General features: G+C 41.2%; 1 protein-coding gene across 2 annotated transcripts in view; it reads left to right on the top strand.

Annotated features, from left to right (window-relative positions):
• Nucleotides 1-27535, top strand: part of RELN (reelin) — a 298010-nt gene that overhangs the window by 210198 nt on the left and 60277 nt on the right. For both annotated transcript variants that reach the window (XM_055807624.1, XM_055807623.1), the window contains exons 22-30: nucleotides 1455-1567; nucleotides 8558-8695; nucleotides 9546-9732; nucleotides 13472-13677; nucleotides 16567-16738; nucleotides 17118-17318; nucleotides 19513-19748; nucleotides 22050-22207; nucleotides 23124-23331. In XM_055807624.1, the coding sequence (XP_055663599.1) occupies nucleotides 1455-1567; nucleotides 8558-8695; nucleotides 9546-9732; nucleotides 13472-13677; nucleotides 16567-16738; nucleotides 17118-17318; nucleotides 19513-19748; nucleotides 22050-22207; nucleotides 23124-23331 (1619 nt within the window). The remainder of the gene's footprint in view (nucleotides 1-1454; nucleotides 1568-8557; nucleotides 8696-9545; nucleotides 9733-13471; nucleotides 13678-16566; nucleotides 16739-17117; nucleotides 17319-19512; nucleotides 19749-22049; nucleotides 22208-23123; nucleotides 23332-27535) is intronic.

Raw genomic sequence — 27535 nt, forward strand, 5'->3', positions numbered from 1 at the left:
CACTAATTAATTAAAATGTTTGAAAGTTTTGTTTGCTTCACAAGCACTGATCAGATCCTGTTTTGTAAGATCTTCTAGGGGAGATGAATCAACAAAAAATGTTTGAAAAATGCTGGAAAGGAAACTAAGCCTTTAGAAAATCTACTGAAAAAAAAACCCCAACAAAACAGAATAAGCTATCAGATCTTCATTTAATACTCTAAGATATTTGGGCAATAAATTTCTCTGTTAAATACATTCTGCCCTTCTTCATATGTAATATATAACTATTACTATATATTTTTATATTTATATATATAAATTAGATATAATTTAACTCTTAAAATATTCTTAATTGCTCTAACTACTTTAGAGAATTATTGTTTTATTATTAGTTTCAGAGCAGTCAAAGTAGGCTGCTTGCACGTGCAGGTGTCTGTCCCAAAGCTCTCCCTCTTGCCTGATGTTGCTGGCATGAGTCCAGCAGTGAACAATGAAAGGTTTTCAGAGGGGTGGGGATGGTCAGGAGGAGCTGTGCTGTGACAGTAGTGGCAGAAGGGACTCTGAAGGGGTAGCTAGAAAAGGAGCGCACAGGTTAGTAGTAACATTCAAGCACTTCATTAATACCTCATCAAAATCTCAGCATAAAAATTTTGGTTGCTGTTCTGGAAATACATAAATAAATGAATGGAATATTATGGAAAAATGGAGTAACATGGGAAAGGCAGGTCTAGAAAACAGTAAGAGGCCAGGATAATGGACTTTATTTATATTTTGTATAAAAAGGACATGATAATGATCAGATTTTCTGAAAAGAAGAAAGAAAATTTGGGGAACAGATCTCTCTAGGAATCTAGGAGTTAAATGCAGAAAGAATCATAGAAGCAGTCAAGGGGAATTTACACCACTTGCTGTAGGCATCAAAGGTAAATGCATCTGCAGAGCATGGGCCTCTGGTGGCACCTTCAGTAGACCGTGGTTGGGTGCTCTTGTGTAGCGATGTCTGTTGCTACTGCTGCTTCCCACTGCAGATGGAGGGAGCGAGGGGAACCCAGAGTCCAGAGGCAAGGGCTCACAAGTAGGTCTCTAAAATGACTGATATAAAAGTTTGGAGGTCAGTTCTATAGACTTACTCCATAGTGGACTTGCAGACTTACTTCATAGTCTGCGCTAGATGTTAGGGCAAGAATTGTGAAAAAAATGAGCTAGATATCTCATGGAGGGAAACAGAGCATTGCTAGTCATTAATGCTAAACTCTTTAAATGAGTCATATGGCTTTCTCCTATCCTCAATTGTACTACTGTTAGCTTTCTGAGAAATTTCTCTGCATCATGCCAGCATTTTTCTGCCTCTGGGTCTTTCACACCAACATCTGGGCCCAGACAAGCTCCTGATTCAGTGAATGTTTAACCCTTTCTTCTGTCCCCAGTTCTTCCTCAATGTTAAATCTGGTTTTCAAATGTTTTACTTCAAGGAATGTCTTCCCAGTATGCCGAGCTGTCAGGAGTTTACATCAGCAAGTATCTACCACTCCAGCGAATTTACTCAGTGGAGGAGAATCACCGTCCTTTTACCACAGAAGACTTGGTGAGCATTTCTTTCTTTTTTTTTTATTTTTTTGAGAGTGCAGATAATTCATCTAGTTTTAAATTGCTGTGACAAAGATCAAGTCCTCTGTAGATCATACTTATGCTTGTGGGTGGGGCGCCAGGGTATCTGAGCTGAACCTGTTGCAGATATTTAACATAAAATGCCTTCCTTACATAACAGAAGAGTGAAATGATGGTGAAGTCACCAGAAGCTATTGTTTAGGATTGTTTTTAATACATACTGTGACTCTTCTAATAAGGTTCAGACCCTTTCAAAAATAGTGGTGCTTGTCTGTAAATGCCCTACTGGAGGAAGGCTTTATTTGGATTGTTAATTTTTATTTTGCACATTCCTTATTGTTTACATCTTCAGACCAAAGCCTTGTATAAACAATAACTAATGATTCATTTCTGGGAATTTTTTACCTCTTGTTTCTTTTTATAGCATTTCTTCAAAAATAACATCCTCTTCTGCAAAAAACAGCAACAAAAATTATCAGAAAGCACTACCCTATTCATATTATTTTAATCAAACTTGTTTTGTGTGCCCTAACATTTTTATTTAACTAGGTCATTTCTTCCATTATTTATTTTAAAAGCTTCATTATAACGTACAAATGAAAAGTTGTCATGTATCTCAATAATCTTCAGGGCTTCCTTCATTTGAGAATTAAGTAATTCCAATTAGATTTACACTTTGCTTATGTTTGACCTGAATCCATCACAGCAATTGCAATGAGAGCTTGCTCAGATTAAGTTATCATTGTATTTCCCTGTCCTTCATCATTTTTCTGTGCTCTCCACGGCCTCAACACAACCTACTTCTACCAGCCACCCCACGATGATACCTTCATTCAACACACTGGCCATTTTTACTGTACAGCCAATACTCAGAATTTCCTATTTCCAGGCAAAACATCAGGGGCAAGTATTGAATCCTTAAAGTATATCAGGTTAGATAATACCAAATGGCACAAGTAAGCCTATAAATAACTGCTTTGCAGTTAGACTATAATGTACTAAATCTTACATGCTGTTATGTGCCACCAGCTGTAAAATCTATGGTTTATTTAGGCACTTAGGAGTTTAAAAACTGTCTACAATTTTGCAGGTTATACTCTAAGAGTAGGCTGTTATCTTAAAATTTATTTATGAGATATATACTGTACTTAAAATTATTATTATACACTGTATAGTTGATGATAATACCAATGTTGTGGGCCTTTTTTTCTTTAGGATCTAGTAATTTTCCTCAGCATATGAGGTGACAGAAGCAAATAATTCCATTTTAATTTAGGATACTGTGGGGAGAAATTATGATGAAATAATAGCTGGGTTCCTGTTTTATGCTGCACACAAATCATAACTATTTCACACTCTATCTTGTATCTGAAGGGATTCCTGTTTGTTAGCAGGGTTTTGTTTGTAATTAAGGTACGAATTACCACTGAACATTACTTTGCTCTTCATAAAGCACATGTTCAGTATGACTGTGTTGTGCTGTGGTGTAATCAGGGTGAAGAGGAAGGATGGCTGCATGTTCCCCACCAAAAGCAATCTGGCACACCAGACACATCTCAGCCGCTTTCCCTCTTTTTTCCCCTCCTTTTCACTGGCAACAAGCAGACCAAGGGCACAGTTGCTCCTTTGGGTTGAGATTGGGAGGGGATTTTTTTTGTATTTGTAAAGCGCCCTTACTAACTGAGGGCAAGTTTCTGCCTTTACAAACCTGGAGGTTACTGGTGAACATTTGATGTGGAGAGCTGCTCTGCCAGTCTGGCGACACAGAGGGCATAATCCCGGGGGCCTGGTAGCAAATATTCACCGCAGGGCTCTTCTTCAGGGTGTCCTCCCCCCTTCTCCTCTCCCTTCCCCACCCATGCCCCCCTGCAACAACCATCCATGGGCAAAAATTTGGTGATGGCTGGGAAGAACAGTGCAGAGGGGGAGAGCCAGGTCATCTGCCTTCCCAAAAATGAGGGGAGGGAAAGGGGACTCTGAGGACCTTCCTTCTGGTTCAGCCTCACAAGACAAGGGCTGCCAAATACACAGCCTGCGCTGTGCTTACTGCTCAGGGGAATAAACCACCTAAATAAGGATTCAGGACTGAGGACTGAGGTCTCATTAGCCTTGCTCTGGCCCTTGGTAGCCTCGACATGCCTTCACACCCCTGTGCAGCCCTGCTATGATTGCCAGGGCTTTTATTCCAGCACGCACACGTCTTTGCTGAGGGTCTGCACCCTGGGTGCACAGGTAGTCTCCTTCTGCAGTGCTGTGCTCATGCAGCCAGGATGTTGTTAAAAACAGCACCTATTTCTCCTGTAAAACTTTCTGGGCATGCTGGTATTTCTGCACATCTGTAGATGTTCTGCATCTGGCAAGCATGGGTTTACAAGGTCCCCGTGTTATCTGAGATTTGAGGTGTTAGGAGGTCTGCTGCAACAGTGAGACTTGTACTGGAGAAATGAAATATATGCACCTGCTCACTGAAATTGTATTGTACTTGAACTGAACATTTCTAACACTGATGAAAATTAATTTCAGTTTTATGGGATGCATTTACATATGAACAGGCCTTAATGAGATACAAGCAGCTGTCAGTTGCTGACTTCATAAACAAATCAACACCTAATGACTGAATGAGAGTTTCAGGATAATTGGGTAAATGTAATTACGGTAACTCAGAAGGTAGCAAATACAATTTTATCAGCTACAAATTTGCATTAGATCATTAGGGGTTTTAATATCAGGAGAGAAGACAATGATTTTATTTTAACCCACATATCAGAAAAAGTCTATAACAGAAAGAACATTATTTCACTCACAATACATCTGGGACGTGATTTTCTTGTGCTTATGTAAAATGTCACACAACAACAGTGACTTTTATTTGACATCAGCCTAACTTAGATATTTCATCAGAAAGCCAGATTGCCTTCCAGTAGCATAAAAAAAAGAAAAAAAACCCCAACAACCAATAAAGATAAACCCAAACCCCAACGAACAAACCTGGGAAGACATATGAGGAACTAGGGTAGTTTATTTTGGTTGTAATAAAATGCTTTCATAACTCCTCAATACTGTACTTCTCGTTTGAATAGGTGTCCAAATGGTGACTGTCCAAAAACCTGATATTTTATCACTGAGAATGCAGCTGACACTCATCTCCTTATTCTCTTTTCTCAGTTAACATGGCTTTTTTAAAATGCTGATTACCATTTTTAACAGCACAATCCTGTTAAGCCATTGTTACCTCAAGGTGCAAGAGCAGCCTTGGAAAGCTTTCAAAACCAGTGAGCAGGACCAGCCTTTCGGCCACGTTGCTTTTGCAGTTGCGAATTCAGCTTAACACACACTATCCCATGCCCAGAAAGGGATCTGAGTCTGTGAGAGCTGTTGTGGCCCACAGCCGTGTGACAGCGGCCCCGCGTTCCGCGGGTTGCCCATGACCGCCTGGCTGGGTGGGAAGGTGAGGGCAGCCCCTCATCCCGCAGCATCTCGGGGGCCATGGGATTGCCGCAGCCACAAAGCTGTCCTGGAGCAGAGCTTTCTTTGTCTGAAGCTAAAAATAACCCCCATCCGCTAAGATGTTGCTCCCCAGGGACAGTCCCCAGCTGCCCAGCCAATGCACACACCTCCTTTTCAGCTGCATGTTCATCTCCAGGCGGCAACGCAACTCCTCCCTTAAATGAGGGAAACAAGTCTCCTGCCACCACCGCATTCATCTGGGGGAGCCTCTAAGAAACAAGGGGAGCTGAGCTCACCCTTAGCTTGACGTGCAGCCAACATCTGAGACCCGAGGAGGAAGGCAGAACCGCTCCAGCGGCACGTGACCCTGTGCTCTGTGCCTGGTGGGGTGGCCAGCCCGGCAGCGGGAGCGGGACACTGAGCCTGCCCAGGGAAACATTTTGCTGAGGCGAAACCCAGGCGAGCCCCAGCACAGGCTGTCAGCTACTATACCTGCCAGCCTCCATGCCTGCTGCCTCCATGCTGCCGGCCTCTGTGCTGCCAGTCTCTGTGCCTGCTGGCCTCTGTGTTGCCAGCCTCCATGCTGCCGGCCTCTGTTGTCCTCTGTGCCTGCCGGCCTCCGTGCTGCCGGCCTCTGTGCTGCCAGCCTTTGCCAGCCTCCATGCCTGCCAGTGCAGGCCCAGCCCAGGGAACAGCCCCGCAGCAGTGCTGCACAGGGGTCTTCTCCGTGGGGTTTCAGCTGTGGTGCTGCCCTGGGCACAGAGGTGTGCATCGTTATTACCTGTGGGTGGGCTCTCCCCGCTGTTTGCGTAGGGTGGGTGTGAGGGGTGCCCCAAACCCCGCCACAATGAACCCCCACAGCCACCCTGCAGGGATGTTTGCGCCTGGCAGAGGCCAGCGAGCGGCTGAGGAAATGCCACCAACGCCACACCAAGCAGCATGGGGAACTGCATCCAGGCAGCACCGCCACTTGTTGGGCACCACAAGACTTCCATGGGATGGCAAAATTACCCCTCTGTCACTGTGAATCCCCCCCTCCCACCCCCCAATTTGTGTAGATACCCCTGGGCTGCAGTCACACACCCCACCTCTACCCACATGCCTTCCCTACCAAAAACCGGAGAGGCCTGGCCGCAAGGCATGCCCTCCTGTCACCTGGGCAGACAACATGACGCGACTTTATTGTGCTGGGAGGTCATGGCTGGGGGCGCATTGCCTGCTCTAAAACCTTTCTTTGGTTTCAGTATTGTTATTTTGCTCAGCCCACATGAGAGTTAACACCAGGTGTTAGCACTCCCTCCGGAGCACACAGCCTCTCTGGGCTCTCTGCGGTGCTGCTGATGTTCTGTAGCGAACATGAACGCCACCACCAACCTGACAAGCTGACTTCAGAGCACTTCAAAAATAAACAGTAAATAATCGTGGTGAATATGGACTGTCCGTTGTGCCTATGCAAGCTTAGGAAGTCCTTCATGTGCAGATTACTGGCATTGTGCACTTTTAATGGATAATTCATAGCTCTTTTAATGTAACCCATCAATACGTTGTATCCTGAGGGAGTATTTAATCAGCAGATCTGCCCCCACAGATTAGCTCTGCGTGCTGTAAAAATGATTACAGTATTTGCAATATCAAGCAGATATTTAAAACAAACAGGGGTCATTCCAATTAAAAATAAGCCTTTGGACAGCTTCACTTGTTTGCTAAAGAAATTCAAAATTGGTGTTTTAAAAATTTCTCCAAACGTGTACTAAACTAATCTTTGTGTCCTTATAACATGACCTGCTCAGCTGTACTGTTCATTGTGGCTGCACAGCCCTCCTTTATCCACTTCTCTATTTCCATACATGTGAGCAGGTGGCTCAGGCACCTTTATAATATTCACTTTAATAGGTCTTATTCTATATAAATTTTTGGGGGTAGGAGGAAGGGCTCTTTGTCTTGAATTGTAGTAACAGCATTACATCCTGTGCCATCATAACATAGCCGTACAGCTCAGAAACGGGCTAGGAAAGAAACTCCTACTTCTTGTAGGAACCTCCTGCTTCTCATCCACAGCCTGTCTAGTCAGCCCTTGGCCAGGCATAGGCCTGTCCCATTTTAAAGTCTGGTTTTTAATTCTCCACAGTCAAACTTGCCTTCCCTGTCCATCCCCTACATAGCTTTGCAGCCCAGCCTCAGCACCCACGTTGCCCCCACCCACCCCTTTTTTCCCAGATGCATCACGCAGCCAGCACAGCCTCTTTTGCTGCATGAAAATGAATGATTTCCCGTCTTTGTTTCACTTCACATGCAACATATTTATCTTAATCTCATTCTGGCACAAGCATAGATTGGAGGATCCCTGCGCCTACCAGCTGGGAGCTGCCTCTAGCCAGTGCCTGTAACCTGTTGGATGTGCGCAGGTTGGCAGGGCAGGTTGGAAAGGCTCAGCAGTGACAAAAAATTCGTCTTCTCATAATTCAATCTCTTCTCCAGCCTTGATTTTTGAGGGTGGTGGACGTGAGGCTGGGGTTGGCTAGCAGGAGTCATTCAGCATGGAAAATGACAGTGTTGCACTGGACAATCTCTAGAGGACCAACACCAAGCACTTTTTAATACATATGTTACCTGACCCCACTATAATAAAGAAAATAAAGCTGTTGAAGAGAAAAATTTTAACTAGAAAGGAGAAACTAGAGCAAGGTATTCTGCTTGAAGAATATTAGAAATACCCAGAGCTTAGTTTTATATATATATAAAAATATAAATATATTACATATAATGTATGAATTATTTTTTAATATGAATGTATTCAAAATACATGTATGAATGTATGAATTAAACATTGGGTATTATAGATTTTGTTCCAGTAGTTGGCCAAGAGTGAGCTATTAACCATGGGGGAAAAAAACAGGTGCTATGAAACAGGATCTTTGTTAAAAACTTGTGATTGCAATGTCACCAGTAGTATGTGAGTAAAATCTAGTTTAGAATCATCCTGACAAAAAAAAATTCTACAGCCAATAAAAAACAGTTAATTAGTGTTGAAGGAAATAGCCAGTATTCAAAGAGGAGAAATGCTTACACTCAAGAACTTTGATTTAATAGTTGTTTTTAATTATAAATATCAGAAGAAACCTTTTTACACAACTTATATCCTGTTAATTGTGAGCAAAAATGTGATTAAACTAATGCCCTAGATCCACCTTTCTGGTTTTGCAACCTGTGACCCTTGCAGAGTGGCACTCAATAAAAATCTGATAATATTCATTGATAGGTTTATCTTAAAATAATGCACAAAACGCCCTGTAACACATCTGCAGCCTTCCTCAGAAATGTCATTAATGATGGAAAGGCCATTATATAGCCCTGTCCATCATCTAAAAAGGTCAATTCCAAAATCTGCCTTTGGTTGTGCCAGTCTTTGGAGACTGAGCTGTGATTGTGATAACACCTTACTTTATTTTTTTATGGTTGCATCTTTTTTCCTACAGTTCTGTAAAGAATTGCAAATAAAAGTGTTGTTATTGGTTTTAAGGTCCAGCGCCACACGTTTCCGCTGGAGTCAGTGCTACTACACAGCCCAAGATGAATGGGCCTTAGACAACATCTACATCGGACAGCAGTGCCCAAACATGTGCAGCGGACATGGCTGGTGTGACCACGGCGTTTGCAGGTATAAAGCATTTGCCAGTTCCACTTAACAATGGTCTCCTGCTACTTCAGGTATCCTATTATTTTGCTTCCCCACCCCGCACCCTGCTCCGTTGTTCTTATTTTTAGATTAAGCATTAAAAAATAAAAGCCATGGGGGGGGTTAGACTACTCAAGCAACATTAACAACCAGTTGCTCCACACCTCTCTGTCCAAGAACCCATACCCTTGGTAGATCCAGGCATCAGAATAGCTTTCAGTGGCACAGGGCTGTCCTGCCGCAGGTGTCCTTGTGGCCCCTCTAGCCCTTCCCACAAGGACCGCAAAGATCAGCTCAGTGCTGGAGCTGTTTTGCTGGGGATCAGAAGGATGCCAGGGACCAGCTCAGCACTGCCTGACAGCCTTTGTCAGACTGGGTGCAATACCAAGGGTACAGACTATAGATTTAAACTTTCTGGACACCACAGGGTTTTTTTAGAAACTTCTTTAAGCTTTTTAATTTTTTATTTTTTTTATATTTTTATTGTGTATTAATTATTAATTTTGTTTTTATTTAATTTTTTAAATATAAATTATTATAAGATGAATAAATATAATACATTGTATTCATTTTATAAAACATAAATTATAAAACTAAATTTATATAAATTACTACGTTAAAGTAATTATATTATTTATTATTTAGCTTTTTAGAGGTTTTTAGCTTTTTTCCGTTATACAGTTACTCAAGTTTGTTGCCAGGATCCAAAATTCCAATCCTAGAATGTTTTTTTATTTCACATCTCATTTTTAAAGGACAGTGCACCACCTTAAGTAATTACCAGTGCCAAATAAAGTCTTTAAAAGCTTGTTACATTTACACTTCCTTGCAGGTGTGACTTGGGGTTTCGGGGTACTGAATGTCAGCCTGAAAATCCCCTTCCTTCGACTGTCATGTCTGATTTCGAGAACACAGACAGCCTGAAGACAGAGTGGCAGGAAATTATTGGGGGAGAGATCGTCAAGCCTGAAGAAGGCTGTGGGGTCATCTCCTCTGGCTCCTCACTGTACTTCAACAAGGTACTAACGAGGGATGGGAGGCTGAGAAAGGCACATACTGTAGGTTTGAATGGAGCGTGATGCGGTTGTGTGGCAAAGAAAAGGAAGGTGGCAGAAAGCTGCATGCAGTATGAGAAGTGCCTTAAACAGCACAGCTGTGCTCTGCAGGTGAAGAACAAAGCAATCAAAAGAAGTAGGGAAAGACACGCATAATGTATTCAAGAAATATCAGCTGTAGTGGAAGGAAGTAAATTGTCAGTGCGCTGGGAAGTGTATACATTCATACTGTCTTAATTGTGCATTTTCTGCTTTAAGACTTAAGACTGCTTTAAGACTTTCTCAGCTTCCAGCAGCTCCCATTTGTTTTTTCTGTACTGTTGTGGGAAAGGGATGGAGAAAGGTTTGCTTTCCAGGGGACAGGCAGCTTAATCGGAGGTCACAGGACCAACAACTTCTGAAAAAGCAACGCCGCCAGACTTTAAGGAAGTGGTTAGCCTGTAGGAGCATACTCTTTTGTATAACTTGGATGCTTTGCAGACAAAAATAATAGAGCAGGAAAGAGAGATAGGGAATTCTGCTAACTAATAACAATTCTAACTAAAATAAAAAGAGATCTTTATGACCAGATGTAAGATTACGGGTTGTAATCACAGAATTATTTTTTTATTGTTGCTTCTTGAGTCTAGTACTGGATTTTGTTCTTAATTGAAAGGAAGAGTATAAACGCAGCTATGTGCTTCTCTTCTAAAGGTTTGATCAAACTGCCACCGCTGTCATGAAAGCCAGATTAGTCCCAGAAGGATAACCCAATATGCAATGCTGTATAATTGTGTGTTGTTCACCTCATTACAAAAATCTAACCCATCAAATAATTTTCGGCACTCCTACATAGTCTCACATCCAGCTCCCCTGGAAATGCAGCTCTGTGCTGAAAATTTCATAATAAACCAATCAGTATAACTAGCTAATTGTGATAATTGGATTTTTTATATAATTGTCTTCTCTGTTAGATGTTTTTCCTTCTGGCTCAGTTCCTTATGCCAAGTTTCTCATAAGTAGTTTGCTAAATTAGAATTAACCTGCTATGATCTTTCTTCTGATTTTTGCTAAGGAGGAGTGAAAAACTCATTTAGAAATTCCTAGCTTCTTTCTATTGATCTCTAAGGGTTAGGTTATCATTCATTTCTTGAGTAGTAGCAGTCTGTGTGGCATCAACAGAAGGTGGTTTATTTCACTTCTTTTTAGATCTTTTTCAAGTCGTATAGTGGCCATGCTGGTAGGTAATAAAAAATTATTTTTATAGTTGCCCAACAGTTGTGTATTGTTTTGGGAGCTCATATTCACAGGCTCAATTTCTTTTCATTTGCTCAAATAGCCACTTTTTATTTGAATGTCTAATATTTACTGCCATAATCAATTACTGCTACCGGAATTAATGTTGGCTTTATTCTGCCAACCCTCTATCTTTTGTTTTACAACTCATTTGAATCAATTGTAGGTGTGTTCAGAATACAGAGCTCTTCCAGTTAGCCCCTGCAATTCCTGAGAGGTTTTATGTCACTTGTGCCCTTTCTCAATTAACCTGGTTCTGTGGTTAACCCTTTGGCAGGCAGAGCTGCTGTGGGGTGTAGATACGGAAAACCCACCTGGAATAGTTTTACAGCCAGAGTTTGATCCACGGCAGGTCAATACTTTGGGTACCCACAGCCAGCTGGGATACACCTACCCGTGGGGCAGCAAGGGTGTTTGCATCTTTATTATCAATGGTTTGATTTGATGATGATAATTTCAAATTCTTACGGATCTCCAAATGAAGCTGTGAAAGCAAACTACCAAAAGATTATCAGTGTCACTTTGGCCAGTATTAGCCACATGGGGCTGCACCAGGAAGATTGGGGCTGCACCCAAAACTCAGCCCATCTCACTCTCACAGCACCACCCAGGAAAGCTGTGCTCCTAGGGGTAAACCACCAAATAAACCAAAACAGCAGGCATAATTCAAGATCAAATCAATATGACTGTATCCTAAATGAGTTTTCCAAGGGTCAAAGGATTCTTCATGGGTTTTAGTTTTCATCAGTGGTGCAAGCTAACCAAGTTTCAAAAGCACAAGCATTCAGCTTCCAGAAATTAGTCTAGGAGTGCGACGTGGCCTGTTTGGTGGGGTCTGCAAATGAGCTATGAACTCAGCCTGCAACATCAGCAAAGTAAAATGTTCTGAGAAAGCAAGCAAGTAGTATTTATCTGTGCTGTTTACCCTGAACTAGGTAGAAAGGGGAAAGAGGTGGTGAGTGGAACAGGATTAAAATTCATATATCATCTTATTAAAACCCACAGATGATATTTTAAATCTCAGCCCATAAATCTTGTTACTTATGTCCAGCAAGATCACGTCACTTGCTTATCTCAGATTTGTCTGGAAATTTTTCAGAAGGGTCATGAATGTACAAGTGAGCCGGAGAAAACCATAAATATTACTTAAAACATAGGCATCATTTTATAACTTAGCCATGTTTTCCTTTTAGGTACCTTTTTGTGCTCGGAGATGGACAGGAACCCATGATTTTTAGGGAATTAGGAATACTAGGCGTGTTGCCAGTTCTGATCCATTTTGGGGAGCAGTGCCAGGTTGCAGCTACTTTTAATGAATGCAGAAGTATGATCCCTGCAGCCTCCCTCCAGCTGCACATATTTGGCTTTGCCCTACCTATAAAAGCTTGCAGTGGCACAACGCTGTGTCGCTGCAGGGCTGTGCCAGGCATGGGGCATGGGGGTCACCTCTGTGGGAACCTCTGTCCTGCCTCAGCATGGGCAGCTTCATATCACATAGGCTGCTGATATGCAAACCCACAAGCTCAGCCTCAAGCACCAGGGCACAGGGGAAGAGGGGAACAGGCTAATTCCAGTTACAATAAAAGGCTTTTAAAACTTAAAGCTTTTTTTTAGCTGAATATACTCTGCCTTCCTTTGCCAACATGCAGAGAGTGACCATGTTGACCACAGCATAGACATCCAAGAGCTGTTTCCTGCTAGAATTCAAAAACGTCCTTGGAAAAGCTGTTCGCTAAAATTTATGAGGCTCTTTTTTCTCTCACTTAATGCTTAGGTAAACCTGAAACCAAATCCAGAGGTTGTAGTTGAAAGACTCCTGATTTACAACACTTGCTAGGAAAAAGCCTTAGTTTTGCATAGGAACAAGTCCTACTCAGGCAAGGCATGAAAAGAAAATGCCACTCCCTTGTTCTGCTGTAGGAGACGGGCTTCAAGCAACAGGTATTATAGGGGCTATAATTTCAGATGACTGGGTAACCCTACACAGTGCAAGTTTCGACTGGGGAAATGAGACTGCAGAAATGTCCTTTTACTGCTTTATGATTAAAAAGCTGAATACTTAAAAATTTACCCCTGGTTGACTCAGGATACCCAGCATCTGCTTTTTGTCTTCTGAAGGTACCTGGGGCCTTGAAAGAATGAGATGAAACAGCTGTGTGGAAATTGTGCTGTGAAGTTGCATTGTGTGTTGAAATATAATAATAAAAATTCTTGTGGCATCACAACATGGTCATTAAGACATAAAGAATGGCCAAGCAGAATCATTGTGTGAAAGGCAAAAACATTCCATGTTAACACAGAATTCAGTGTCCTCCGTGTTGTGCAGTTTTCTGTGCAATATTCATCTGTTGGACTTTAAATAACGTCTATTCATAGTGAAAGTGATATATATAATATTATTATTGTCTCTCTGTTCTTTATATTGTAGGCTGGAAAAAGACAGTTGGTAAGCTGGGATTTGGATACAACCTGGGTGGATTTTGTCCAGTTTTACATCCAGATAGGAGGAGACAGTTCTTCATGCAATAAACCGGACAGCAGAGAAGAAGGTGTGCTGCTGCAGTACAGCAATAACGGCGGTATCAACTGGCAGCTACTAGCAGAAATGTATTTCTCTGACTTCAGCAAACCCAGGTATAATTTTGCTCTAAATTAAATCTGTACTGCATCAGCTTTTAAAAAAACACCTATTTCTCAATTTATGAAAACATGAGTAATAATTTCAAGTTATAACGTTTAAAAGCTGTCATTATATGGAAACTTTTCCAGGCTGCCAAAGTAAACTACTGCTGTCACTAGGATGGAAAAATCTAATGAAAGTGGGCCTTAAAAATAATGAAGTAAAATAGAAAGTTTCCAGTCACTCACCTCCCATGTGAAACATGACTGAAATGCTAATATCTGCAAAACATTAGTAAGCAAGTACAGAACTTACCCAAAAGAGGTATAGAAATCTGCTATTTCCTCTGTCTCTTGTCTCAGATCTAATGAACATCTATAAATGTCACATACAACAAAAACTCCTTTAAAGAAGTATTGAAGGAGACTATATTATGTTCAGCATTTCAAATTTGCTGTAAGAGAGCCTGTCAGTGAAAATTTAAATTGAGTTTGTCTACATAAGTATTAACATGATTTCTATTATCTATAGTTCACATCTTTCTAGATGTAAATAATTTTATCTTCCCATCTTGTCATTTTGCATTGCAATGAGCAATGTTTTCAGAAGGACTTCCGTAACTCAGCAAACTGTCCTTTTCTAAAGGTGATGTAGACACTTGGAAATACAAAATCATTTCACTTTGTTTAGGATAGGGTAGAACAGAACAGAATAGAATAGAATATTTCAGTTGGAGGCGACCTACAGCAATCATCTAGTCCAGCTGCCTGACCAGTTCAGGGCTGACCAAAAGATAAAGCATGTTACTATGGACATTGTCCAAATGCCTCTTCAACACTGACAGGCTTGGGGCATCAACCACCTCCCCAGGAACCCTGTCCCAGGGTTTGGCCACCCTCTCAGTAAAGAAATGCTTCCTATTGTCCAACCTAAACTTCACCTGATGCAGCTTTGAACCATTCCTGTGGATCCCAGGGAGAAGCACTCAGCACCTCCCGCTCCACTTCCCCTCCTCAGGAAGCTGTAGAGAGCAACGAGGTCACCTCTCAACCTCCTTTTCTCCAAACTAGACAAGCCCAAAGTCCTTAGCTGCTCCTCACTGGACATGCTTTCCAGCCCTTTCACCAGGTTTGTTGCTCTCCTCTAATGTATTCCAGGATCTTCTGAAATTGTGGGGCCCAGAAATGCACACAGTACTCAAGGCGAGGCCGCACCAATGCTGAATGCAGTGGGATAATCACCACTTTTGACCAGCTGGTTATGCTGTGTTTGATGCACCCCAGGATGTGGTTTGTCCTCTTGGCTGCCAGGGCACACTGCACTGCTGAATTGTACTGAGCCTGCTGTTGACCAGCACCCCCACATCCCTTTCTGTAGAGCTGCTCTTCCAACCACTCCTCTCCCAGTTTATTCTTGTGCCTGGCATTACTCCATCCTAAGTGCAGAATCCAACATCTGGACTCGTTAAATTCCATCCCATCAATCGCAGGCCAATGTTCCAAACTGTCTAGATCCCTCTGTAAGGACTCTTGTCCCTCAAAAGAGTCAACAGCACCTCCTAGTTTGGTATCGTCAGCAAATTTGCTAACGGTGCATTCAACTGCTGCATCCAGGTCATTGATAAATATATTGAACAGGACTGTCCCTAGAATTGAACCCTGAGGAACATCACTGGTGACCAGTCACCAGCCAGATGTAGCCCCATTCACCACAACACTTTGAGCTTTGCCTTTCAGCCAGTTCTTCACCCAGCACACCATGAACCCACTCATCCCACAGCTGGACAATTTGTCCATAAGGATGTTAAAATCCAGAAAAAACACCTTCCCTTCATCCACAGGGCAGGTGGTTTAACCTCTACTTCGTCAAAATTACAGGACACATGGAACGAAGAAGCTACATACTGAAACCTTCATCACTGGACTATCCAATACATTGTTTTTAGACAAAACATTTGCCCTTCTGAGTAACCAAGAGTGATGGTCCTTACTGAATATTGATTTGCATAGTTATTTTTCTGGTGCTTCAAAAGTGGTCCAGATCTTACTTTCCAAATCCTTATTTTCCAACATGTACATCTAGGAATCCTCTGGAAAAGAAGGTTCCTTGTAGCCCTAAACAATTTCTTCACATCTCTCTGTCTTAACCAGGAAGCGAAGCAGGGTCCGTGGTACAAAATAACGTGATATAGAGAAAGAGTGCTGGAAGGAATAGATGTATAAATGCATAGATGTGAGATGTCTGAAACAGGACTGAACAAGTAACTGATTATTGTACCTTTTAATGTAGGTGTGATTTAGGTATGAAACTTCAGCTTTTACTTAATGTCATTTTCGTAAAGTGTTTCCTAAGCTGAGCATAAAGCAAACTGAGAAGACCTTAAGTTCTTTTATGAAGATCCATATAGGAAGGCTGAAATATTTTTATCCACAACAGAAAACTCTGCTACATAATCTGTTGCACTGTAAGAGAAGGACGTTTTTGTCTACAAATAGGACCACCCAGCAGAAGACAATGAGAAATTATTTTTGCCAGCATATTTCACTGTTACTTGCTGGCACCAGAAGAATGTTAAGACTTGCTGAACATGAATCAGCTGAACAGTTTAATTGAAAGCTGAAGAGTTCAAATCAGTTCCTTATTGTGGTAGTCAATATAGTAATAAAGAGTAAAAAATAGCCATTGTCTTAAAGAGCTTACATTCTCCACAGACAAGAAGGACAAAGAAAGCTTCTTGGTATGCAGTGTTATAAATAGGTATCCAGATACATAGAAGATTTCTGAGGACTTCTACATGTAAGATAGATACGGGCTTTCCAGCCTCTTTACCCTGTTCAGTGGTATTTCTCCCATTTCTCTACAAACTGTGTTCACTGAAGTTCTGCTGAATTTCTGTTTTTCAGGTTTGTCTATCTTGAGCTGCCAGCTGCAGCCAAGACACCTTGCACCAGGTTTCGCTGGTGGCAGCCCGTGTTTTCAGGAGAAGGATATGATCAGTGGGCCATCGATGACATCATCATTCTGTCAGAGAAGCAGAAGCACATCATTCCCGTTGTTAATCCCACTTTACCCCAGGTAATAAGCAAGAGTAGCCTGTGGGCATCCGCATGAAACAGGAACCATCCTCTCTGTTAGTAGACTTTTCTTTGAATATAACTGTCTTTGAAAACATTTGGTGTATTTAAAGAAACAGCTCTAGTGTTCGCAGCTGTGTCTGTCTGTGTGAGAATAACCTGGGCCTTATCACAGAACCATCAGGCTCCTAATCTTTGTGACAGAGGATGTAATCATGTACCTCCTCAAAAAGTCAAGAAAGACATTTTGGAAATCACAATTTTTTGAAAATGACAGAAAATACAGATTGCAAAATATGAAAGCTGATCATTTTGGGAATTATTCTGGAGTCACACTTCAAGGTGATAGTATTTGTTGCTTTCCTTTTCGTTTCTAACAGAACTTTTATGAAAAGCCAGCATTTGATTACCCTATGAACCAGCTGAGCGTATGGTTAATGTTGGCCAATGAAGGGATGACCAAAAATGAAAGTTTCTGCTCTGCCACCCCCTCTGCCATGCTCTTTGGTAAATCAGATGGAGACCGGTTTGCAGTGACTCGAGATTTAACTCTGAAGCCTGGATACGTTCTGCAGTTCAAGGTATTCCTTAAACAAAAATCCCTGCAGAATATCAGTAAAACTGCCTTTAGACAATACTTGCAAGATGTCAGTGGGGCCACAGTTCAAAAAAAGGTGATAAATTATACCACTGTGTAAAAAGATGTGAAGAGCACAAGTATGAATGCGTACAGCATAAAATATCATGCTGCTTTCTAGAAGGACAGCCAAAACCTTGGTGCAGGAGAGCTTTTACCCCTCTGGAGAAGTTTTAAAGCTTGTTCTTCAACACATTTCAGAAGTGGGCTGAAGTGACTGTCACTATATTTGAATCAGTACTAGGAAATGGTACTGCACTGTCAAGGGAAAAAAGGATTTATCCCGTCTGAGGCTCTGTGACTACAAAAGCTGCCATGTAGTTTGTGTATATTTTTTTTATTTAAAACTATTTAAGGACTTACAAGCTGCTCTGTGCTCCAGTGTCGATTTTTCATATAATTTACTTTTATTGTGTCAACAAATATGGGCTCCAATTATCATTTTCTTTTTTAAACGGCTTACAAAAATTTCGGTGGTCTGACAGTACATCAGAATATGGGCTCCAAAGAGAGTGTATTTGCTTTGACAAGCACTTGTTTCTGAACCCTAATCAAAATTTTATTGAGTTTATAATGAAATCCCATTGGTGAATTCTGGAGGTTGGTTGCAATGCAATTTTAATGAGCTCACCACAAATACATGGTCCTTACATAATTGGTGGATACAGACACTGAATAATTTACAAGTGGAATTATTAAAGAGATCAGATGTTTACAGGCAGCTTTTCAAATATAATTCCCACAGTTCTATAAATAGGAAAGTTAGTTAGAAATAATGGGATTTGTAAAATAATCTCATTTCATCTGAAAGTTATGCTAATGAAATGCTATACAAACTGAGGGATTGCAGTACAGTTTCTGAGTCAGTATTGCTTGTAGTTTAAACTGTCTAAAATCCAAAAATACTTCAATATATAAGTACCATTTAGCCTGGAAAAGATGCTATTTGCCTTTTTACCACTTGCCTCTACTTCAGTGACTAAGTCTCCATTTTGCAGGTTTGATGATCAACAGCATTTCAAAAATTGTTTAATCTAAAAAAGCAATACTTAAAAATATTTCATACACCTTTCATCACTGAAACACTTGGCAATGTAAATATACAAAATATATATTATATTTTAATTTATATTTATGTAACTTTATATATGTTTACAATATATATAAAATAAATATACAAAGCATAAACAACGTATCAGAGAACAGTGAGTTCTTCTTCATAAAGTCTATTATTGAAGGCCTGAATTTATACTCCTCTCTTTTTTGGAAAGCTTTTAAACTGGCCTGCACATAAATGTGTCAGTCCTATTTGCATGCTTTAATTTTAAACATATGGTTAAATGGTTTCCTAAGTTTGTCAAATTTCCATTTTAAATAGCTGCCTGGAATCATTTTGCATTGATAAACTCAAAGGCAGTAATTGTCAAAATTATTTCATTTTACATGAATGATTTTTGGTTTACATTTTACATTCTAAATGTAAATTAGGATTTCTCCAGTAGAATTTCTGCAATAAAATAATGAAAACTAATATTTTTCTGATAGCTTGAAAAATGAAACTGAAAACTTCAGCAGTTGATTTTTGTCTTGGTTACATTCTCATTTCACATTTTAGTATGCTTTTTTCTACTTCATGCAATTTTTTCATATTCTGGGGACCCAAACTGTAGCATCAACTCCCAGTCATCATTCCTGCGAGGCCAGTGACTAGGCTGTGGTCAGGGCTTGCAGCCCAAGGCAGGGGGGACCTGTGAGTCAAGCTGATCCTCTGGGCACATTGGGTGGACTGCAGATGGGACGGGTGTCCAAGGACACTCCTTCCCACTCCTGGGCATGTAGGTGCCTGCACAGAGTTTGCTGTTTGTGGCCTGCTATGCGCCAGGACATTTGAAAAGTTCTTTGCACATTTTGGTGTGCTGAACCCAGCAATTTTAATGAAGGGAATAATGAGAATTTTTACTGAGAAATGTCATATATGTGTAGGAAACAAACTCCAGGCATCACTGCCAGCACGGTTCAAAGCAAGTATTCAGAGCACTAAGCCTCCCAAACTGAAAAGTCAAAGGTGGTTTGCAGCCAATAAACCAATAACAGCACAGGTTTCTTCAGTTTGTATCTCATGTTCTGCTTTTTTGCAGCTGAACATTGGGTGCACCAACCAATACAGCAGCTCTGCTCCTGTTCTGCTTCAGTACTCACATGATGCTGGGCTGTTCTGGTCACTGGTGAAGGAGGGCTGCTACCCTGCATCTCCAGGCACAAAAGGATGCGAGGGAAGCTCCCGGGAGCTGAGCGAGCCAACTGTGTATCACACAGGAGACTTTGAGGACTGGACAAGAATTACTATTGTTATCCCCAGGTCACTTGCAGCCAGGTACTGTAAACCAGTGATGCCAGTGGTACCTGTGAATTACCTGCCTCTTTTTTGATGCTATGTTAGGAAAAAGTTGCAAGCTCTGAGTAAAAGTGGTGTTAAAAATCCAAAACAGGGAGAAGCCTTCTATTTTAAAGGTGTCAGAATGGTCTATAAAATTAAATTGCAAAGCAAGGAACCCAGAACATTTTAATTTGACATCAGTCTCTTCATTGTGGTGCTGTCTGTCTTTACACGTATCGGTTAGGTCAGAGGCACCATCAAGAGAGTGGTAAGTCGTTTGAATCAAATAAGCCATTTGAACAGGATTAATTTTACAGTTACCACTGGGCAAAGAAACCCTAGAAGTGTATTTGAGCTACTGTGTAATGTGCTGTGTCATTGAAGGTGGCCATGACAGCCAAAGTCAAAGGAGGGAGGAATGACAGGTGTGCTCATCTGCGAGCACCATGTCAGCATCAGGTTAATACAGATGAGAAAACAGCAGACAGTGGGAGACGCAAATAAGCCTTGAAATCAGGAGACTTTTCTCAATCTTATTTGGATTTGGCTGAAGTTCCTCACTCCCCTTGTTTGCTGTCTTACGCCATCAGTAAACCACCCTGGTCTGATTTGCTGCCTGCACAGAGCACTGCCAGGGCAGCTGGCAGCCGGTCCCTGAGCCCCTGGCCATCACCCTGTTGCCTCCTGCCTCTCTCCCCGCAGGCAGCTGCTCTAGTGCTGCCCCTGGGCTTCAGCCCCATCCTCCTGCTGCATGCTTCTCATCCTCAAGCACAAATGTTGAGTATGCGGCACAGAGTGTGTGGCATACTGTGTAGCAGGGGAGCCAGTGCCTTTGCCGCAAGGAGTTGAAATAGCAGCATGTACCGTAACAAGTTTGTCTTTTCTTCAGTAATTAGCCAATAAAAGCAGGTGCCAAATTGCACAGATCTGACACCAGCTGATTTGATTTACCCAAAACAAGCAGTGCAGAATCAATAGCAGCAATCTGTTTGGCATTATGTTCAGTAATGTGATCAGGAATAAGAGGCTTATGCTAATACATTAAAAATGTAAGTATTGCAAGTACGATGAGGGTCTCGGCATGTTGGAAACTAAATTCATTGTGGGTCACTTTGGAAATCATGGTTCCTGGGTTATCCGGAGAGCATCCCATTTCGTCAGTTGGTACAGAGCACTAGCACAATGACCACCTACCTACCAAAACCCAGTGCACAGCAGAAAAAAAGCAAAAGGTTGATTATATTTTAGGCTGAGTAGCAAGGAGGATCGTAGTTAATCCATTGGATTGGCTATGAGATTTTAAATCTGTTCCCCTCTCTGGAGCTCCCATAGAATCATTCAGCTAAAAGTTAAAGACTGACAATTAATAATAAAAAAAAATTTTTTTCAACAAATTTCCTATGCAGCGGGTCACCTGGAGTAACTTAGTGTAGGCTCACCAAAGCCTCTGGAGCAGTTTCAGTTATACAAGTTAAGGATTAGATCACTCTTTTCCGGGAATTTCATGTTGTCATCCAAGAACAAAAACTTAGTATTTCTGTCCACATGTAGGACATCGGGGAAGTTTAGATTGGATATTAGGAAAAATTTCTTCACAGAAAGGGTGGTCAAGCATTGGAACAGTCTGCCCAGGGAGGTGGTGGAATCGCCATCCCTGGAGGTATTTACAAAACACATAGATGCAGTACTTAAGGACATGGTTTAGTGATCGACTTGACAATCCTGGGTTAACGCTTGGACTTGGTGATCTTAAAGGTCTTTTCCAACCTGAATGATGATATGATTCTATGTTATTTGCCATTATTTTCAGAAAGAGGATTATTTTTCTCATATCCAAATTATTTGAAAGTTTTTTACTCAAAATTACACAGTCCCATAACAAACTCTGCATCACTGCCATTACTGAGTTCCTTTCCTAAGTACTGTAAGAAATGGAATTCTGAGATTTTAATATGTAATTAGCAGTTCAAGTTGAACTGAGTAGTGAAAGGCATCTTCGGACTCGCATGTAATCTTTCACTGCTGTTGATAAAACCATGTATCCATTCTTTGCATCACAATGGTGGATTGGGCCAGAGAAATAGAGGAAGTTAAAATACATTAAAAAAAACTGGAAAAAATATCATTAAGTAAAACTGCACAAAATGTAGGTTGTCAGAAATCTTTTCCAGGCATCCATTCACATCTTATTTGCAAATGGTTAATTTAGGAAAAGGTCCTTTTAATCTTAAACATGTAGCAGTAGATAGTGAAGCAGGCAATAGTAACACTGTGTCCTTCGCTGTTGTTTCTCTGCAGTAAGACTCGATTCCGCTGGATCCAGGAGAGCAGCTCCCACAAGAGTGTGCCTCCTTTTGGCTTAGACGGCGTTTACATTTCTGAGCCTTGCCCCAACTACTGCAATGGTCACGGGGACTGTGTCTCAGGGGTCTGCTTCTGTGACCTGGGCTACACAGGTAAGACAGCCCTTTTCAGGTGGGATTCCAGTAAGCATTGGCTGAGTTAAAGCTGTAAATTTAGCATCTTGTTTTTCCACTCCAGTATTCCATAAAAATATACAATGACATAAATTTCATGGGCTGCCAGCAAGAATCTTTTCATTTTGTTAAATAAAATTCAGCACAGGCAAAACAGAGCAGCTGAAGGCAGTGGACACTGGTGATATTTCTGGCAACCACAATCTTTGAACATCACCATCTGTATGAATGGGAAGGGACTAGCGATAAAAGAGAAAACAAAATAAAATGCTATAAACTAAAAAGTCTGCTTAAAAGCCTTTGGATCATCTTCAAAAGAATTGCTGCTGTTTTTGAGTCCCCTGGCCATCAGATGGCATGGGACCAGGAGGGAACATATGTTCTGACAGGCCCTTCTGCGGAAAATTCTGCTCACTTGTGGTTTCAGGGGCTTTTATGCTGAAATACAGAAAAAAAAAACCTCAACAAAACCCAAAAAATACAGTTAAAAAAAACAGTGATTGACGCAACCAGTTGCACACTGTACTCTTTTTCAACCCTCTATACCAACAAAGCAACAAACTAACATCTTTTCTTCAATTTGTTTTAAAATGGAATAAAAGGTATTTTTCTGTTTATATAAAATGCCTTATCAACATAAAGTGTGGCTGCTTTTCACCTAGTGAAGTAAATGATCTTAGAGTTTAGAGGAAGAGGGCTTATTCTGCTTACAAAAATTTGTGAAGTGGGTTTAAAAAGGTACAATCCTATTGTCAGGGCATTTTCTTAGAAAAGCCTGGTACTTTCTCATATCTGGATGCAACAGAACCATCTGCCAACGTACTGCATCTGACCTTTACTCTCTTCAGCACAGTTTCACCAAAGCGTCTCCCGTATTTTCTTTTTTTTCTTGAAGCATCGCACGGAACCTGTGTGTCTAACGTGCCTAATCACAGTGAGATGTTCGACAGGTTTGAGAGGAAGCTAAGCCCTCTCTGGTACAAGATAACAGGAGGTCAGGTTGGGACAGGCTGTGGAGTGCTCAGCGATGGAAGAGCTCTGTACTTCAATGGACCTGGCAAAAGGGAGGCAAGAACTGTTCCGCTGGACACCACAAATATCAGGTGAATCCTCAGTGCTGCTCCCAACAATTCTCTGTGTATTCATGTTGTCTCCTCTTCACTATTACAAGTGTAGATGTGAGAAGGTGGGAAATGTTTTTATGGTTTGCAACCTGTACAAGAAATCTTAAAGACAGAGAAATTACTTTTTTGTTCATTCTGGTGTACTATTACCTTTTCTTGAGAGAGAATACTTAGGTTAGAAACAGCTTAGGCTGGAATAGCGGCATAAAAAAAAATGAACTCTTTATCATCTGAGAAGATGGTTTACATTGTATTCTAGATGGATGGGCAGAAGGCACAGTCTTAAGACTGCATAAGACATATGACTGCCCATAGCTGGACAGAAAAACTCCCTGACTGTGTTGGATTGCAGGCATGGCAATGGCATAGCAGTGAGCTGTTGTTTACTTGCCAGATGTGAATTAGTCCAATTATCAGAAGTAACAAAAAGGAATGTGAATTGTTTCTGTGTAGCCAAGAGGTTAACAAGCCTTCACCTCTCTCCCTGCTACCACAGAATCCCACTCCACTGGTAGCAATTACCCTTTTTCTCTCAAATTGTCTAATTGATTCATGTAATCAAGATAACCAAAGGGCTGTTAATTATAACCATTATTTAGCCTGCAGTTTGCTACTGCTTTGTCCAGTCTCATGAGGGATCATGCACCTGAAACCTTGCCCACCCTACAATTATATCAGTTAGCTTAATAAAAGATATTTCTCCTGACAGAGGCTGCTCCAAGAGTAATGCCATGATTTGCTGCATTATTTAATTTGTGGGATCACTCAGCAAAGATTGGCCAGAAGTTACTGCTACCCTTCTCCAGCTCTGGCAAGTGGTGCTCCTCAGGGCAGTGTGGGTGCTGTGGGTTTGGGGACATCCTCAGCTGCTCTCCATCACTGAGCGGCACAGCACCAGCTGCCTTTCCTCTGCCCCCTGCATGTCTGATAAATATGTTGATTAATTATATAATCATGTAAACTACTTAATAATTAAATTCATTGTTTGACAAATACACTTTGGACACGTACATGTGTGCACTGGAACTCTGGGAAGATCTGAGCACTTCTGTTCCACCATCTTTTAAAATCTTGTGTTATTAATCCTGTGAGGCATAATATGGGAAGTAACCACATGATCTAGAAGTCTATATTCAAAGAGTATTTTTGACCTATTCCTTCTTTCCTGGAGAAATCTTTTTATAAAAGAAAAGGATTTTCTTTAGCTTTAAGATTACCTTGAAACCACTTTTAATGCCAGATATTCATATTTATAGCTTTCTATTTTTATAGTGTTTGAGCCATTCTAAAAGGCAGGAAAAGTTTTAAAATACTGAGCAATGCTCTTTCTTGACTTTTTAAATCTATCACTGCTGCTGTTTTGCGCAAGAACATGGTCATCTGGTGTCTTATAACTGCCCCAAGAATGTAAATGGCCAAAGGGACACCTGGCAAGAGCAACCAAGACCCCTCTCCCAAGCAAGTGCTTACTGTGCGAACTGCTCTCCTGCTGTGACTGATCATTTTGTCAAAACAAATCAGCATTAAAATATTTTTATAAGCAGCACAGTGAGCAGTTTAAATTCCTTGAACAATTCAAGCTTGAAGCCACATCCCTGGGCTGTTTCCTAGAGAGAGCAAACACACTGGTCATCTCCACAAATAGGACTAACATAGATTTTTTGGTTTCTTGAGCCACATGTGTGCTCAAGGTGTAGTACCCACCCCATGCCACTTGACCAGAACCTGGACACCTTAGACTACAGCAATTACCCCAGGCTGTTATTATGTTCAAAAGAGAAAATAACTGCTTCAAAAGGGCAATGCAACTAACTCATCCTAAAATAGGGTCTAGCAAAGGCCAGTGCTTTGTCTTCTGGAAGTATGTATTTTTTTCATTAATTATAAGACAATCTGAGTTGGCCATGTAAAATGTAAATATTCAGCTTTGGCCACCTTGTTTAGAACAGGTGCACCCCACTTCAGTGTTTGAGACCATCTGTAACATTAACTGAGTCTTTTTTTGCTAGAAGCAAAGGCAGACTAAGTTTATGAGAGTACGAGGGGTTAACTGAAAGACCCATACCCTAAATTGAAAATAATTCCTCAGCATAGAAGTATTTTTTTGTTACTGGAGCTAAAATTGATGTCACTTGAAAGAGGAGATTAGACAGAAGCACTTTCCCATTTTGGTATTACTTTTTGCATTCACTAATGCCTTGCATAGAATTTGGTTATCTTATTAGGGGTCATCTTAGCCCCTGCAGAGTTATCTTTTATTTTGGGGGGCGGAACGGTGGGGGATTTTGGTGACTGAGTAAACAGCAGGAAAATATGCCTTAAAAGACATACCATTAGATATGTGGATTGAGGGTTGTGAATAGGGAGGCTGAAACTCCTGCAGTAGATTTTTAAGCTTCTTATTTTTCAGGTTAATAGTGTTTTCCCAGACCATTTTAGATCTTGTTTCATTAAATCAGGCATGAAAGAGCAAAAAATTGAAAAATATTGCAAGACATTACAGTTTTATTTTCATTCTGAATTCTTGCAGATCTACCTATGCATATTCCTTATCACCTTGTTTCAGCTACAGATTTTGAATATAAAGTGTAAATTTTATGTGAGGAATATAAAGAATTTTTGGGGTTTTTTGTAAGAAGTACAAAGACACTTTTCCCCTTCACCCATCTCTTCCCAGGGTCCATGGGGGCTCGGTGCTCCCAGTTCACTATGCTCCAAAGAGGTTGAGATTTGCCAGCCTGAGGTGCGTGGTGCCGCTCAGGGAAGCAGCCCAACAGGGCACCGGCAAACTCGGGTGTCATGCCAAGAGCATTTAAGACTAAAGCTTGCTATCTGAAGCCAATGTTCGTAAACAAGGACTTGATGATTAGTGTATACATTAAGTGCCACCATAATCTTAGATTTGTTTGTCCTATGGTGTCCTTACTCATTTATATGGTTGACTACATTTTTTTCACAGACATTAGGAGCATGTCCCATAGCACTAAGAGAACTGTAAGTGTCAAAATTCACTTCACCCAGACCATTTTTTGCCCTGCACTTCAGAACCCCCCTGGAGTCTCTCCATCCCTTCCCTTTTGCATGGCCCGATGTGCCAAAGGCACCATTTCACCAGCAGTATTTCCATTCTTCTGACTGACAATAAGATACCTGGATGCATTTTGGTTACTGATGAGCTACTGCCTCCCATTTTGATGGCCTGTCCCTTATGACACTCTTTACTATCTGTTCAGTGAGACCATTTGCACACAGTGCCTACCTGGCAGCTAGATAAAAACCAGGGAATATATGTATTTTTTTCCAAGTAATGACATCTGGCTTGTTAGCTGACTTGGCTCCCATCTGTGTTACAGACTCCCTTGCTAATGACTGTGCAACCACCCCAGAGAGGTGTTCTGGGTCAAACACAGATCAGATGGGCTGATTCACCCTTCTGCAGAAAGGGGATTTTTTTGTCTTTTGGTTTTGTTTTTTACTGGTCTTTACATTTGGCAAACATAAAACAGAATTTCATTGTAGGACTGTAAATCTTTCCACCTCTGAGACCGCTGTCTGGTGGTTTATTGCCTGAACTCAGACAACAGAGCTGCAGCAGTCCTATTGTTATAGGACCTACCTGGCTAAATAGTGTGATACTGTGAGCCTGTCTGCTCTTGAGCTATCCATGGGGTTATATTATAAATGAGACTCATGAGTATATTCTGGCTTGTCCTAATCCCTACAGATATACGAAACATCTCAGACAGGAGATACCAATTTTGGTAACAGAACTGAAGTGTGACTGGATTTAGAATCCGAAGAGGATCATGACATTATGTATGTAGCAGTGGGTGAAGGAAACTGGAGTCCTGTCTGCATCATACTGGCTCTGGCTGTAGTTCTGTGGCTAGTCTGTGATTTTATTGTCACTACAAATTAGGGCCAAATCCCTTAAAAGGAAAAGAGTTATCCTTGTGGGGAGTTATTGGAGTGACAAATCAAGCTTTGATTCTTCACACAGACACAAATTCACCTCAAAATCAGTATTTAAAATAAAGAGATTATCTACAAGAAATAGAATGAATGAAGCCTAGTTTCCTGTAGTTTTGTGTTCTTTTTTTTGCCCACAACACCTGTTTGGCAATAACCCCACCTCACCCTATGTGGTCCCTGAGGACACTGCCAGCACAAGGGACAAGCAAGT

Source organism: Falco peregrinus, chromosome 6, assembly GCF_023634155.1.
Source record: "Falco peregrinus isolate bFalPer1 chromosome 6, bFalPer1.pri, whole genome shotgun sequence".
In the NCBI taxonomy this organism is placed as follows: Eukaryota; Metazoa; Chordata; class Aves; order Falconiformes; family Falconidae; genus Falco; species Falco peregrinus.